Source organism: Mus caroli, unplaced genomic scaffold (assembly GCF_978045245.1).
Source record: "Mus caroli unplaced genomic scaffold, Mus_caroli_1 scaffold_13, whole genome shotgun sequence".
Classification (NCBI taxonomy): domain Eukaryota; kingdom Metazoa; phylum Chordata; class Mammalia; order Rodentia; family Muridae; genus Mus; species Mus caroli.
Window position 1 is genome coordinate 45,173,985 of NW_028227268.1, and position 16,221 is coordinate 45,190,205.

Sequence of the window (16,221 nt, forward strand, 5' to 3'; positions counted from 1 at the left end):
TAAGCCCCACCTCCAACCTCTAGACATCAGAAGTGGCACATGGTCACTTATTTATTTTTGATACAAATGTACATGACACACGTTCTGACAGCTACCCACCACCACAGGCTAGGGAAGGTGGTTGGGGAGAAGAGCTGATGGGTGCTGTCAGTGCCTTGCCGGCCTTCCCAGCTGCAGCCAGATCCCCAGGCCTTCAGGGGTGGGTCACTGTAGGTGCAGGTAGTGATGTGGGTGCTGGCCTTGCAGAGGCTAGGGGGAGGGGCTCAGTTCCACAGCCACCAGCTGAGTTGGGGACCCTGGGGAGCCAGCCCCAGGCGCAGGTGCTGTCCTCTGCCTGGCCAGCACACTTCCCACAGGGGACCGGGGAGAGATGGAGGGAAGTGGTTTTCCTTTTAAGTTTATAGGACAGGGATACAAGTAGGGGCAGCAACTGGACCACAGCTGGTGACCCTGACAGTCTCCCTGTCCCAGGTGGGGGAGGGGGGCTGACTTCCAATGCTGGTTCCACTACTCTGGTTCCCCTGCTCCTCAGAGCTCCAGGTGGGCCAGGTCTCGGGAACGGCACTGCCGCTCACATCCTCAGTTGCAGGAACGCAGGGACACTCAGTTACCACAGAGTTAAAATTAAGGGGTAGGGAAAGGAAAAGACTTTCCAGTGTTTGCTGCTGGGGACCCTGGCACACAAGTTGGGGCCTGTGCTCTAGGCAGGGGCCGTTTGGCATGAAAGAGCAGCAAGGGGGGCTGCTGGCTACAGGGCAGAGACATCCAGAGATAATGTACAAAGGAGGGGGTGCCCCTGCATGGCCCCCCAGGGCTAAACTGGCTCATGGGGATAGGGTGCAGTAGGCGGAGCTGCCCCATCTGGAGTGTCCCTGTCCCACCCTTTGCTGAGGGCGCCCTGGAAGGCAGGTAAAGAGCTGGGAGGGATTCCTTGAGGCTCCTGCACATCAGCAGGGCAGGGATGCTATGTACAGAGGGAGGGGTATGGAATGTGGGAGACAGAGGCTCCTGTCACCTCACATTTTTGTCCTTGGGGCTTGAGGGGAGGGCACCAGGGCACCTGGATGCCAGAGGAGAACGGTGGCACTAAGGGCACTTGTGCCAGTGGCTCTGTTGGGGGTGGGTTAGTGTCTGGAGTGGCCCAGCTCCCATGGCCAGTGAGGTTCCAGGGTGTGGGTAAGGGCAGGGAAAGTGGTCACTGTTTCTTCTCTCGGGTGGTGATGGTGACCAGCTGCTTGGCAGCCTTGGCGATGTCATAGGCGCACTGGATCACCTGCTGAGTCAGCAGCTGGAAGTCCACGGGGGCGCCTGGCTCTGGAGGCACTGTCTTCCGGCACTCGCTCTGCAGCCGGTAGGCGCTGGCGTTGAGCAGCCGCAGTGAACTGCGCACAGGCTCCAGGGCTGGCCTCTGGAGGGAGGAGTGAGGAGCCGATGAGCTCTGGACTTTAAGCCGGGCTTCTGACTGGCTCACTGTGCTCACCTCCACCCAGGCAGCAGTCAGCTTACCTGCATCTGCCCCACCCCAAGGCCCTCCCACTCTGCTTCTCAGTGGCCCCTGTACCTTTGGGAAGAGAGAAGCCATCTCAGTCACAGCCAAATGGATCTTTTCTGAACAGGGCACAAAGCTGTCAGGGGAAGGGGGGAGTTAGATGAGAGATTTCTGAGTCCCAGAGTCAGGGGACCCTAGCAACACCCTCCAGCCCAATACTCAGAAGTACAAGCACCTGTGCCCTCCCTACCTGTCATGTTTGAACTCCTGGGCCGCCCTCAATAGCTCCTGAATGTTCTTGGTGACCTGCTCTGTCTTTAGGATGACATCTTCGGTGCTGGGGAGCCCGGGGTCGAGGTCTCCATCTAAGCTCTCCAGCTCAGGGTGCAGCTCATCCTCCTTGCTCAGCTCTAGGAATCGCTTCCCTTCAAGCCTAACCCAGGTAGGAGGAGAAAGGAGCCATTCCAGCCACTGATGGCTTGCCTGCACCTGCATGCTGGGCCCTCACCGCCTCCCTTCCAGGTGCTCGCAGGGCTGGGTAGAGACCCCCAGGTATCTCACCCAAGCAGAGGGTCCCCACTCTGTGTGTTCTCATAGTCACTGTCTGCACCACTGCCGTGGCGTGAGAGCTTGCTCTGGAGGGTGGGGAGGGGTGATGGGTGAGCACACACTCCTGGACCTGTGTAGCCCACACACTGCCCCTGGGCACTAGGATGGAAATTACCGCGTGGCGACTTCCTTCTTGGGAGCAGGACAGCAGTGGGGAGGAGGGAGTGAAGGGCACAGAAGAGGCAGACACCCCCTTCCGGATCTGAAAGCCAGAACAGGGCCAGAGTCAGTCTCCACCTGTACTGCAGTGTCTGTCACGCGTAGCTTAACAGCTACTGGGGCTGGTGACTCACGGGTGCAGGGTTCACCCTCCTTCCCCGGGTCCTGCTTACCCGATAAAGGCTGGCAGGGACATGCACGGAGTAGATGGCATCGTCTTCGAGCTCCTGAGGGAGCAGGGCAGTGTCAGAGTTAGTGTGATCCTCATTTCCCCCACCAAGGCCAACAGGCTACTCACCGTGCTGTGGAAAGGCTGGAGCCGGGTGGCGAGCTCGTCCCCAGGTGCACCTCCAAAAGGCTTCAATGCAGAGCCTGGCTCATACATAGAGAAGGCCTGGCGGTCCCTGCGGTGGGTGCTTCCACCAGGCCCCATGAGGGTGTGTTCTGCCCGTTCACTGGGAAGTGAGGGTGGAGGCACTGGTCCGGGTGGCTGCCGGAGCTGCAGGTTCTCTGCCTGCAGTTTGTGGATCTCCCTCTGCAGCCGCCGCAGCTCGTCGCTCAGGCTGCTGTTGACCTTCATGAGCTGCTGCACCTTGGCCTCAGAGGTAGCCAGAGCCTTCTTCAGCTCCAGGTACTCCTGCAGCGTCACAGCCCCATCCGACAGATCTGAGGAGTCCATGCTCTGTAGGGACAGAAGCCAATCAGTCTCGGGGACAGAGGCTGACCAAAGCTGGGCTATGTATAATATGGAGCTGGGTCTAGAGGCCAGAAGGAACAGAGGAGACTACGGAAGGGAAGAGCAGGGTCAGTGTCAGACCCTGGCACGGTTGTTCCGCGTGGCGCCTGCACTAGGCAAGGGCTCCTGGTCCGTGTCTTCGTCAGAAGCCACGCTGTCGTAGTCGTGCTGGTCATCCAGCTCGCTCTGGCTCCGTGCAGACAGCTCGAGGTTGTCTAAAGACAGAAGACCTGTCACTCGGGCCTGCTCAGTCACACACATCATTTATCAAGATCCCAGGCAAAGGTGACCGCAGGGCCTGCAACAGTGCCTTAGCCTGCGTGATCCCACCTGTGGGGCTGCTTAGACTCTTGCCCTGCTGCCTCCGTTTGGCCTCACTGAGAATGTCGATGATCAAGGTGGCAAACTCTCGGGCATTGAAACGGGCCAATTTCTGTCGTCCCTACAAGGCGGAAAGGGCAAAGCCGGCATGAGGGACCACTTCTGGTTGGCTCAGGGGCAGGAACAGAATAGCAAAGCAGGACGTTGCCATCCCATCCATTCACAGCTAAAACACCCAGCCCAACATCAGCAGGGTGGCAGCCCAGGTCAGCAAAGCCTTAAGGCACCCAAGGGAGCCCTTAGGAGGCTGAAATACCTAGCAGTACTAGAGAATAGCTCCATCCCATTCCTAGTCAGACCCTGAGGGAGGCCTCAGGAGAGCCTGCCTGGGTGCCAGCTTGTCTCTGGCTAAAGAAGGGCAGGGCCCTCAGACTGAAAGGAAACCACCCAGGCCTCCCGCCTATCCCTCCTCACCTGATTCCGAGTGGCTGAGTATTCAGGGTTGACTGGCAGGAAGGGCACAGCACTGCGCTCTGTCACCAGGGTGCTATGATTTTGGGTAGCTAGCCACACTGTGGGGGAAGGGCAGGGAGCAGATCACCCATGGTGAATGGGCCCTCAGAGAAGCACTGAGCAGAGCCCCCAGGCCCTCCTCTATTCTGACTGGGCCAGTGTCACAGGAAGCAGGGTCTCCAGGAACACAAAAGCTGGGCCCCGCCCTGTGAGCCCCGCCCACTGACAACACAACAAGGCAGGGCCCACCAGGCCAGACCCAGAGTTTGGGTTGGAATCTGGCTGTGGCCAGGAAGGAGTGATGCAGGGTAGGGGTGGAGCATGGCTGGGGAGACAGCCAGAGTGGGAGGCAGCCAGAGCAAGATGAGCTCCAGTGCCTGGTGGGTAGGGAGGCAGCTGGCTGCCTATAGCTCGGCACTGCCCAGCGGGGGATGGCAGGGATTCACCCCAGTAGGCCTCAGAGCAGCACCCTATTCCCCTGGTTCCCTGGGTCCTTGCTCTTTGCAGCAGGTCTCTTACCACTCACCAGCATCATTTTCTCTCCGATCCACCTCATCATACACATCCATGGCAAGTTCCTCAAAAAGCCGGTTGCTGAGCTAGAGGCAGAGAGGGGGACCCAGGGTCTGTCAGGATGCCGTGTGATGTGGGCAAGTCTCATGACCCGTGTCACCCAGCTCATCTTAGAACTGAGGGGTAGGTAAGGTTTACTGTGCAAGGAAGAGAGTCCAGGCCATTTCCTCCTCTCAGAGATGAGGCTCTGGACACACCACTTGGAGAGCAGAACCAGGATCAAAGACAAGGGCATGGGGAGGTGATGGGAGGGGAGAGGTTGGCAAGACAGGAGAGGGCTGCTCTAAGTAGTCCCAGCTTGTCGAGGCAGACTCACCGCTTGCAGCTTCTTCTTGGCAGCTTTGGCCAATTCAGACAGATCCAAGCTGTGGACAGGAGGGAAAAGGAGAGAGGCCAGACATGAGGGATGGCCTGGTCCCTGCTGGTTGCCTCCCAAGCATGCAGGGGGCTCAGGGAGATGAGACCCCAAGGTCACACACCAAGCCTCCCCCACCCAAACTTCACAGCCTGCAGCCAACAGGTGTGGGTACCTCTGAGACATGCACTTTTGCCGAGATCTAATCCAGGAAGGCAGCAAAGGGAAGAACAGGACAGAGCAGCAATTACCCAGCAGCAGGCCGCTCTTGCTTTCACACGTCAAGCTCAGACACATCTCCACACACTCAACACACAGCATGCAAGGAAATCTGCCTCCCCAGCCGGTTCCTGTCCACTGTCAGCTACACGGAGCCATCCAGTGTTCCTTCTTCCTCAGGTCCTAGCCACGCCTCCCACTTCTGCCCTTGTTTCCTCTGGTCTGGGCTTTTAGACTTCTAGGCTTGTCTTTAAAATCCTTTTCTCATCTAGTGGCAGAGTGCTAACATACCTGGCTATGCTCTCTGCCTTAAAACAGTTCAATAGTAAATGTACATAGACTATAGCCCAACCATACTTCTTCATAATGCTTTTTTTTTAAAAAATGCTAAGTACTTTGTATTTGTTGGATTAATTTCAATCTTCCCGAAGGGTAAGTATTAGCACCCCCGTGTTGAGATGACATGACTAAGGCTCAGGCTCGGTAATCTGTTTCAAGTCACACGGTCAGGTAGTACCGTACCACCACTCCCCATAACAGCAACACCTGGACTCTGGCCAGGATGGTTCCACCCTTGCTGAGGTTCCCCACAAGGTTCATTCTCACCTGGCTCCTTCCAATCTTATTCCCTCACACTATGCTGTGGTACACAAATTGCTTGCAGTTCCTACCTCTGTACCCTGCCACCTCTTGCTGCTGTCCCTGCCTGTTCAGTTGTAGCTCAGGGTAAGGTGGTGTCTGCATTACCTCGGTGTCTCTAGAGCAGCAGCTGGCTCTGAGAAGATGCTAAGTTACAACCACTGGCTCTATGTCCTTGTGTGTGTGTGTTGAATATGCAAATATGGGCACACATGTGTGTACACACACACTACTAAACAGATCAAACTAGAGAAGTAGAATTGAGTCTTGGAACAGGGGAGTTCTGGGTTCAGGAATCTGAGCTGCACAGCCTGACTGTCCCATTTGTCTGCATAGGCTGTAATGGAAAACCTCTCCTAATGCCCAGGGGCACTGCCTGGCATGAAGTTGTAGTCCTCTGACGACCACTAGGTGGCGCCAACTCATTCTTGTCCATAAACTGAGTAAGTGGCTGGGTTATCCACCGCTGAGTTATCTTGGGGCCTCTAAGATCAAAGGCAAAAATTCACCATGATCCCCCTGTCACCGCACACTGGAGTCCTGGCCAGTAGTTCCAAAGCCACCAAGTTCCCTGTAGCTATCTTCTTCCTAGAGGGAATACTTCATCCAAAGGCTACACGGCAGATCCAGTCTAGTTAGGCCTTTCCTTGAACCTAAACCCTCCAGACATTTAATAATCACAAGGTTCACATGCACTGCTGTATGCTGAGCTGGCACTTCTAGCCTTGAGGTCCACAGTAGCTGGGACTAGGCTACAAATTCCCGTGTTGCTAGTTAATGTGGGCATAGGGTGGGAGGCCAGGCCTCTGGGCCAAGTCACCTTGACATCTAATAGCTGGAAAGGGGCATCAGGTGGGCACTCACCTGTCAGCCATCTGTGGGATGATGTAATGCCCATTCTTGTGATCTGAACAAAAATAAAAATGCCAAGTCACGGATGGCAGGTGGCGCCAGTATCCAGGAGCCCACTTCACCACCGTGAGCAGGGTTTGACACAGAGGAAATGGAGGTCGGTGGGATACCCCAAGAGCATTGGACGCTGGCTGGAAGTCAGGCCCACCCCCACTCCTTGGCCCCAACATACTTGCAGCAACCCAGAGCCTCCAGCAATTTCACAGGAGCCAGTTGCCTAGCAACACAGTTCCCCAGCTGGCTTTGTCACTATGGCACCTGCTGCTGGGTGTGTCTGGGTCCCACCTGCCTGGCCTAGTCAGGCCCAGCTCATTCTCTGCTCACCAGGCTTTCGTCCACAGAGATAGAAGGCCAACCGGTCAGTGAGCTCATACTGGCACTCAACTAGCCTTTCTGCCAGTTCATGGTGCCCCGCCTGCCTGTGGGGAGGGGACACGGCTCAGCCACACAGCAGCAGTCACTCCCCTCCACCTACGCCTCACCCTTTAGCTGATTCTCACCTGGCATAGTCGATGGGTGTGCGGCCATTGACATCAGGAGACCCGGGGTCAGCCCCATACACTACCAGCAGCTCAGCCTGCAGGGTCTGCCCTGCCTTGGCAGCCACGTGTAGAGGTGTAGTGCCCTTTTCTGGGTGAAAAAAGTTGGCCTGGGCACCCAAGGAAAGCAGGCGCAGACATGTTTCCAAGTTGCCTGTTCGCACACTCGAGTGCAGTTGCTGCGAGGAGCAGAGTGTGCAATAAATGAGTGTGACAGATACACGTGTGCCCAAGGAACTTCTCCCCCAACCCCACAACTGGTTGTTCCTGGTACTCCGACCAGCTCCAAAGGGCCAAAACCAGGCCATGTCAGGCAGGCCAGAGGGCTTCTAACTACAGGATAATGCCAATTAATAACAGCGGTTGCCAGTCACTATCCTCCATGAGCTCTGCTTGGAACAGATACCAGCTAGAGGTGGTCCTGTGATTATTTTCCCATTTTACTGGTGAAGAAATGAAGGCTCTGAATAACTGAGCAAGGCCCTCGACCTCAGGGTTCCCTAGCTTTCAAGTGGCAGGCGGACGGGAGGCCTTGCGTATCCACTTGGGAGCAGAGGCATCTTAGCCATCAGCAGAATGACACAGCCCCAGAGTGTCGCACTTACTGCTTCCCCTGGCCCTACTGCCTCTGGGACCTAGGCCTCAGGGTGTCGTGGGTGTGGGAAGGGGGGCCCCTCACACCTTGCTGAGGTCTTTGGCGGTGACCCCATCATCATCACGGCAGGGAAGCTTGTGCACAAACGCCAGCATCTGGTACTTTGCCCTGATGAACTCTGACTTGATGGGGCTGCATGGAGCACACAGGAAGCAATGGGAGCAAGAAGCTTAGGGAAGAGACCTTTCAGGCCGCGTCCCAGGCCCACGGCCTGCCCACTGCCCCGCAGTCCCACTCACTGGACTTTGTCTTGGGGGTTGGCTTTGCGCCGGCCACTTTGCACTTGCGCAGGGTCCAGCAGGGAGTGCTCCCAGATGGAGTTGGCCCCGTTGCTGGCAAGCGTGTGCACCATCTGTGGGGAAGACATGCCAAGCATAGAGTGTCCACTGCGTGCTGGGCACTGAGGGAGATACTCCCGAAGTGCCTGCTACAGCTGGAAACATCCCTAAGGGTCCTACAGTGTATCTGGTATCCACTCAGGCCACCCAAAGTCATGTGTCCTGTTTAGCACTTCATGCTGGCTTGCCTTGTGGGTTCGCCAAGCTTCAGAATGCTTCAGAGCTTGCTCAGCACACTGTCCAAATATGAGTTCAAGCTGCTGATCGGGGGCCGCATGTTGTGAATAGGCGTGTGTGTGTGCATGTGTTGTGTGTGTGCACGCGCATGCGCGCATGAGGCTGAGGGTGGGGGCCCGGGGGTACCTGGACCCTACACACTGGGAGGAAGAGTCTCTGGTTCAGTCCCTACCTGGAGCAGCGTAGGAGGCCAGGCGCTGTGGCGCAGGTGCTTGACAATGGAGATGTGTCGTCCCAGGCTCCGGTGCACACTGCAGCACTCGTCGCAAACCAGCACACCTCTGCTGATAGATGCCCAGCCAGGGTCTGGGGGAGCAGAGGTGAGAAGTTGTTAGGGGCCAGAGGAAAGGCCCTACCTCCCAAGCACCCATCAGGGGCTGGCCCATGCTTAGTGCTTCAGGCACATTTACTCAGTCTCCTCAGGAGCCCAGAAGCTGGCCACCAGCCCTTTCCTCTAACTCCTTCTACCTCTGGGAATGAAGGGTCCCCAGTGCTCCTCATCGGGTACAGCTTCCTATCCCACAGCCACGGTGATGGTCTCACGGCCTCTCCTCAGGGATTAATATTGCCACCCAGCCACTCCATAGGGAGGCAGGAGCCCTGATGCCACACATCACACAGTCCTGGACATGCTCCTGTTAGACCCCGTCTGACAGCCTGCTCCAGCCTCAGGCCACAGTCACTGTGGGTTTGTGGCCTTCAGGACAGCGGGACTAACCTAGTCTGAGTACTCTTACAGCCAAGTATTCAGCCTGGGATTCCTTTCAGGAAGTGCTACTTCTACAGATGAGGATTAAACGGCTCAGAGAGGTCAAAGGGCTTGCTCAAGGTCACACAGCTCATAAGGAGTGCTGCTGGAATGCAGAGCCAGACACCTCACTGCCAGAGACCAGGCCAAGCCTAAACTTGCTGCCCTCTGCTCCCACAGCCTCAGGACGAGTCTGGGGAGCCACTCTCTAGTCCTTGGGGTGAAATGAACTTGGGAAACAGGAATGGGGGCTCATGGATGGAGCTCCTGGGTCCTCAGGGTAGGAGAGATGCCACCACACCAAGTCCCTCTGGAAAGGGGAGGAGACAACTGCACAGGGCTCAGGCTACAGAAAGGAAAGGTCATGGGGGAGAAAGCAGCCATTGTGTGCTGTCCAGAGTGGGGGCAGGGAGTCGCTCTTCCAGGACACTCTGCTCTGCCTAGGCCCCCACCCAGGCTCAGGAAGCCTTGTTCTGGGGGATGGGGCTGGCTCTCTGCCTCGCCTTATTAGAACTCAGGCTGCTCAGCAGGGAGGCTCTCAGGGGCTGGAGTAATCTCCCCCATCCATAAGACAACTCGTGGGCCCTTGGAGCCAACGTCACCATCAGAGTTCCCAGAACCATAAGCAGACTGAGTCAGGGCTGAACTCCTGCCCATGTTGGGGGTGTCCCCCAATACAGTGTGGAAACAGGAAGTGAAAGCTGTCTTTGGATTCAGGCTTCTTTTGGAATCTCACAAAACAAGGCAAGGAGGGATGTACAGTGACCACCACACACCTTCCCAGGAGATGACTTTTAAGAACTGGGGAAGAGATCAGCCACCTCTGCCAAGAGGGGGAGCCCTAGAGTACTTTTGTGTTGGTTTTACCCAAACAATGAGAACCACGCCCCCCTAGGGCATGGAAAACTCCCTTCCCCCACTCCCAAACACCACTGGGTCAGGGGGTCTGCCTGCCAGTCACCTCCTGCAGCCCAGGCAGGAAGCGGGAAATGATGCAGCCTAAATTCCTCTTGTTGAAGAGGTAGGGTTTCCTGTGAGTGGGGAGCCGCCCAGGCCAGTCCTGAGGCCTCCACCCGAGGCCTGTGGCCCTGTGGAGAAGCTAGGCCTACAGGAACCAGCTTGACATTCAGGCCCGGTGGTCCCAGAGCCTCAAGCTCTAAAGCCTTCCTGGCACCTTCTCCCTGCTTGAGAAGGGTCCTCCTTTCCCTTGCTGTGACCTCCAACAGGAAGGGAGGGCAGGGGACACTGTTGGTCTTAGTCACACTGGTGCCAGCTCAGTTCTGAATGACACAGATAGGAAGTCTGTGTCTAACAATTCTACCTGTACTCTAGGTCCAAATGACCTTGGCCAGCCAAGGGAGTTGCAAACCCCACCTCCACCAGTTCTGAATCGCAAGGGCCAGGAAGGGTTTCTAAGAAGCTCCTTGCAAACGGGGCAGGCGGGTAGGGAACGTGAGGCCTGGGGAAGACAGTGTCTTCCTCTAGCTGCTCCACAGGCAGGTGAGGGCTAGTGTGACCAGGTTATCAGAAGGGACATCAGTTATCTTACTGGTGCCAACCATAGGAAGGTCTCTAAAGAAAACTCATGCCACCACCAAAAGCTACTAGGCCAGCAAAGGGCCAGAAGGCCTGGACAGAAAGCCCAGGCTCAGGCCTCTCCCCCTCTAAACTAAGGGTCAATCAAGCCCTTGGAAGAGGAGAGAGAAAAAAAAAAAAAAAACTTGCTGTGCTAAAAGCAGGCAAGAGGAATCCAAGGGGAAGGAGGTTACCATTGGGGGTGTGGTCAGAGGTGAGAGCTGTAGAGAGTTATGGAAATGTTATATTCACTGGGCAGAGTGGTGGCCACATAGGCTTACATATGCCTGAAACCCACAGGATAGCCACACATGGTAGGGCATGCCTTTAGTCACAGCACTTAGGAGGCAGAGGCAGGTGAATCTCCAGCTTGGTCTATATAGTGAGATCCTGTCACAAAAAAAAAAAAAAAAAAAAAAAAAAAAAAAAAAAAAAAAAAAAAAAAGACAGAAAGACAGACTATAGGACAAACACACACCTGGCTATACAGCCAGCTGGGCAGTGCTGGTGCATACCTTTAATCCCAGAACTCAGGAGGCAGAGGCAGGTGAGTCAGAGTTCAAGGCCAGCCTGGTCTACAGAGTGAGTTTCTACAGCGAGGACCACATAGAAGAGACCTTGTCTTAAACTGCACCCCCACCCCAAGCAAAAGACCACTACCATATTTGTTCTTATAAGAAGACAAATGAGTCTGTACATTGCCCTGCAACATATTCCCCAGCTCTGGTGACTTATGGCCCAGGTATCTGAAGATCTTTCCTCCAGCCTATCAGAATGTAAGGCCGATGTAAAGGTGGTGGGTTAGGAAGTGAACACTTTATAGCCAGGCCAGAGTTCTTGCGACCAAGGCAATGAGGAAGAGTAGGCAGAGGCAAAGTAAGGGGACAATCACCATTCTCCAGTGCACCCTGACTCCTGCCCTCTCCTGGATTCCCAAGGCAGGCAGGGGCACAGCACCTGGTAAGGTGGCACAAACTGCCACAGCAGCCACATTGTGTCCAAATGCCTTGCAACATAGTCACACCTGTCTCTGAGCACAGGCTCACCTCCTACCTCTATCACACTCCAAGTTAATAAACTACAAAACCACCATGACCCCACTCCATGATCTCACTCCATAGCCCTGGCTGGCCTGGGGATCTGCCTGCCTCTCTGCCTCTCAAGTGCTGGGTTTAAAGGCATGTGCTACCATACCCAGACAATAACAGAGTTCTATCACAGTGACTCTGTGACTCTGGGCTATACTGGGATATATATGGACTATATTTTATCATATGCATGGGATATGAGAAGGCCAGGCACGCTTATGCTCTCTTGTCTGGGATGCTATAGGCCTAGATCAAGAATGCCATTGTCTGTCAGACCCAGTGTGGCATAGGGCACTCCTGACAACCAACACTTGTACCTGGGGAATGGGTGCCACGTGGCAGTCCCTACACTACACACTAGGTGCTAGGGTGGGATAATGAGGAAGGCTGTCAACGCTCTGCCCGCCCGTCTGCGTAGTAATTTGCATCCTGCATCAGAGGGTGGAAAAGGAAAGAGTCCTGAGGCAGGCCTGCCTCTGTCACATGAGGATGGGGGCTAACATCTAACACACCCTGTTCCTCCCAGCACCGACTGGGTGTCCAGAGGCTGCAGCCAGCCAGTCACAGACTCTATCTGCTCCAGAACCAAGAATGTAGACCGGGAAATGCAAGGGTCCTCAAAACCCATTTCTGTTCCACCGGAGACCCAGAGTGAGCAAAGCATCACAGAATAAGCTGGAAACAAGGCTAGTACCTGAACCCAGGCTCCCCTGATGGCACCTGCTAGGCTCCACGGACACTCCGCTCATCCATTCAAGGCCAACCCACGGCGGGGGGGGGGGGGGGAGTGTCATTTCCAGCTAACTAGGGGTATGGAGGTCCATCTGTAAACGGATCTTCTAGGACCCTCCAAACCGTGACATATCCTAAGGAGGTCTCAAGGCCAGTCACCTACAAGGTGTCCCATGTTCATGGCTCTGCAACTACCCACAACTCTCAATACCCCAGTTTAGATCATGAGAATTACCGGGACCATCATTCCTGGGGCTCACGGTCAGATCTTGGGATTTTAAGGGGTGACTACAAGTTATGGGCCCGCAAATCAGCACTCCACACTCTCACCTAATCACATCTTCATTACCCAGAGGCCATAAGACCCCGAGACTGTATGGAGAGACAGCTTCTTTTATAGAGGATGGGCAAAGGCCAGAACTTCCTGCCTCCAGCCAGCTGCTGAGTCCCATCATCGGCTGTGTCCTCCCACAGAAGGGACCAGCCTGGTGAGTTGCTGCCCTCCCTTCACTTCCTCAGCAAGCCAAGGGGGCTTTCACAGCAGCTCAGACCGACTCACTCTGCTGGTTAGTAGGGAGGAAGCAGGGTGTAAGTCCAGTTCGCTCAGGAGTCAGCTGGTCCAGGTGAGCATAAGCAACCTCACCGTTTTCTCCTATCCAATGAGCTAGAGACCAGGAGGGATCGGCGTCTAGACTGAACCAATACCTAGCACACCTTCTCCAACAGGCCTACCCGGAACAGGAAAAGCTGAGTCTAGATGTTCCCAGACACCAGCAGGCCTGGAGATGCTTCCGGGGAAGATGCCCATGCTTAGATTGTTCCTGAACACCGGGCCCTCTAAGCAGCCCCAGCCTTGGGAAGCAGGGGCCGGGAGTCTTAAGAGTAGCTACCCCTGTCAGGTGCTCCCTAGGAGCTCGTATCCAGGCCCCTTGCCCTCCACCGCTCCGGCGGGCACGCGGGCCATGTGAGCAGCAGGTGCAAGACGCGGGGGTGGCAGGGATGACACAAACCATCCTAGCGCCCACCTCCCACAGCCTGCCGGCCTCCGCCACGGCCCTCCTGCCACACCAGGCTGGCGCTTCCGTCTGGATGCCGCGATGGAGGTGGGAGGCGGTTCCCTCCCGTCCACCGGCTCCAACGCACAGCGCCCCCCGCAGCCGGCCCTCCCGCCAAGGACGCCGCTCCGCAGTGGCCCCCGCCCCGCCCTCCGGCCCGGCACAGCGCTCCCGCCAGGCCTCGGCGCCCGCCCGGCGGCGGCCTGCAGCGCGGTCCCGCCCCCGACCCGGTCCCGCCGCTTACCCGGGGCGCTGCAGTCCGCACACACCTCCGCTCGCGGCCCCTTCCGGGACATCCTCAGCGGCGACGCGGCCGCAGCCCTCTGGGCCAGCGTGGGGGGCGCGGGCGGCGGGCCCGGGCGGCGGCGGCGGCCCTGCGGCCCGGCCCGGCTCCCGCAAGGCCCCGGCGAGGCTCCGCGCGCGCGGCCAACCGTCCGCCCCCGGGGCTGGCCCGGAACCCGCCGTGCCCGCCCGCCCGCTCGCCCTCGGGCGCCCTCCGCCCCGCGCCGCCCCGCGCCGCCCCGCCGCCGCTCGCCGCTCTCCCCGCCCCCTGCGCGGCCCAGGCCGCTCCTGCAGGAAGCAGTGAAAGCCCTGCCCACCGGGGGAGGGGCGGCCCGCACCCCGCCCCGGCGCTCCGCTCCGCTCCGTGGCCGAGCCTCTCGGAGAAAGGAAGCCTGCGCGCAGGCGGGAGTGGACGGGGGTTCTTAAAGGAACCGCGGCCCGCGCCCGCCTGGTCTGCAACCGAGACACCCGCTAGCACTTTGACCTTCACTTTCCGATTGGGGAGTGGTCCAGGGGACGCTCGGCCCAAAAACCGAGAGACGGACGTGGTGGGGATAGGGGTGGACAGGAAGCATTCCCAGGCACAATGCTCCTAGCAGTCAGAGGCTGGGTTGGGGTGAGGTGTGTGCTCTGGTTCCCTGTGTCCAAGTCAGTGTCCAGGTGGGTCTGTGGCCATATCCCTGCGGTGTACACTCACTACCACCAATATGGACGGCCAGGTGCCCGAGAGGTCACTTAAGTGTGACTCTCTCTCTGTGGGACTAAAAATACATCATTCTTGTTTCAAATAGGAAAGCAAAGAATCTGGGTGATTATTAAGAGTGTTGTGTGCACCAGTAATAACTTGCTATCTGTTTCGTGTGCATAAACGATGTTTCCGGGCTGCCCGACGGGTGTGTATGTATCCTGCGCATATGCTTATAACAGGAGACAATTTTGTAAGGATCTTTTTTTTTTCTTGGACTTCTCATGGAGACGGGGGTGGGGGGGGCAAGGAACTAAAGTGCATGTTGCACGTGGGTGCACCCCATACTGAGCATGCTCCCCCATACACGTGTGACCCGTTTGTGCCCAGCCCCCACCCCTACAGCCGCAAAAGGGCTGTCAGAGAACTCAGCTTATGGAAAAAGCACACAACACCAGGTTGGGGGGGGGCGCTCGTAGGGGAAGGGGCAGGTCAGGGGTGACAGAGTTAAGGGAGATTCCTGGGTGTCAGGGATTCCTGCTCAGTAATAAAACGGAGGTTTGGGGGGAGTCCTTGGTTAGGGGTGTCTGAGTGGGTCTATTTCTCCCAGCAATGCCAGAGCAGCAGTGACTTGTGGGTGGGCAGGCTCTTTCCCTAGGGGGAGACAAGTAATGCTTATGAGTCACACCACCCAAAATACACGCAAAGTTCCATCGCCTTTTGCTGCAACCCAGATTGACAAGTTTGTTTGAAATTGTGATCCACAGGATATATTTATAATCTCACCTTAAAAAAAATCTTGCAGACACCCCCCACCCCCAACCAGCAGCTCAGCAGGTGGGGCTTCTGCCAGCAAAGGGTGGTGGTCATGCCACCCCATGCTGCACTCATACCCAAGAGTCTGTAGGCTTGGTGGCCCCAGCAATGGAGGTGGGAAGCAGTCTAGCAGCTGAAACTGGGCGCGCAGCCCAGGAGCAGTGGCCGCCCGTTCACCCCGGATCGACCCCCAGCTATGGAATTTCATTTATTAAATGTCGAGGCAGCTGCTGGCAGCCCCGTCGCTTGGCTGCCTTTGTTTCTTCGCTGTGTGGGCGCGTCTGGAGCACGTGGCAGCCAGGGCGTTCAGACCAAAGGGAAAGCGACCTGGGCTTCGTGTCGATAGCCGGCCATCTGGCAAAAGGGCAACCTAGCCTCTAAATGCCTGTTGGCCTCTCTCCTTTCTTGGAATACAGGGCGTGCAGAGGAAGAATGATTCACGTCCCCCCACCCCGGCCACCCTATCTCCCTATTGGCTCAGGGACTGCCTGGGAGGGGCCCTGGCTCACACAGTCCAAACTTTGTTGCAGAACCCCCCAACCTCACCACAGCCAAGCTTTAGAGCTTGAAGATGGGGGAAGAAGGGTTTCTGGCTTCCCCGAAGATGTCATCATCCCAGGAACAGAACAGCTCAAATGGAATCATACACAAGGTTCTGAAAACGATTTAATGAGGAATTGTACAGGCATTCTCGCGGCCTCTCCTGGTTGCCCCTCCTTTCTCTAGCCCCCTCCTCAACTCGGGCTGTAATCACGACACTCTGCTGACCCCTGGCGGTGGAGGTGGGCTGCGGCCCTGGGCTGCAGAGACGCCTGCCGGCTCCTCCCAGGCTGCAGAAAGGGGCGAGGCAGTCTACTCCTCCCTCAGTCCTCCGGGCCTGGCACCGCTGGGTGTGCAGGAAGCAGGAGAGAAGAACACACAAAGAAACCCAAGAAGGGCGCAAGAA

General features: G+C 56.9%; 1 protein-coding gene across 2 annotated transcripts; it reads right to left on the bottom strand.

Annotated features, from left to right (window-relative positions):
• Positions 1-38: 38 nt before the first annotated feature.
• Positions 39-14,003, bottom strand: Git1 (GIT ArfGAP 1). 2 transcript variants are annotated; one of them, XM_021175652.3, is made up of 20 exons: positions 13,737-14,003; positions 8,467-8,600; positions 7,959-8,071; positions 7,746-7,851; positions 7,026-7,243; positions 6,850-6,944; positions 6,478-6,520; positions 4,931-4,957; positions 4,717-4,765; positions 4,354-4,426; positions 3,789-3,886; positions 3,324-3,435; positions 3,075-3,208; positions 2,556-2,939; positions 2,431-2,484; positions 2,214-2,300; positions 2,051-2,124; positions 1,740-1,922; positions 1,562-1,625; positions 39-1,408 (listed from the first exon to the last, which is right to left on the bottom strand). In XM_021175652.3, exons 1-20 carry the CDS (start codon positions 13,786-13,788, stop codon positions 1,196-1,198), a joined length of 2,313 nt encoding a protein of 770 aa, XP_021031311.1. In that variant the 5' UTR covers positions 13,789-14,003; the 3' UTR covers positions 39-1,195. The 2 variants fall into 2 exon arrangements, with proteins under 2 accessions (XP_021031311.1, XP_021031312.1); XM_021175653.3 differs by lacking the exon at positions 4,931-4,957 and having other exon boundaries at positions 13,737-13,959.
• Between the last annotated feature and the right edge of the window lie 2,218 nt (positions 14,004-16,221).

Coding starts and splice junctions, on each gene's coding strand:
- Git1 (XM_021175652.3), bottom strand. CDS start 13,788: ATGTCCCGGAAGGGGCCGCGAGCGGAGGTGTGTGCGGACTGCAGCGCC. Junction 4,958..6,477: donor ATCCCACAGATGGCTGACAG/GTGAGTGCCCAC, acceptor TTCCTGGATTAG/ATCTCGGCAAAAGTGCATGT. Junction 3,436..3,788: donor ACTCAGCCACTCGGAATCAG/GTGAGGAGGGAT, acceptor TCCGCCTTGTAG/GGACGACAGAAATTGGCCCG.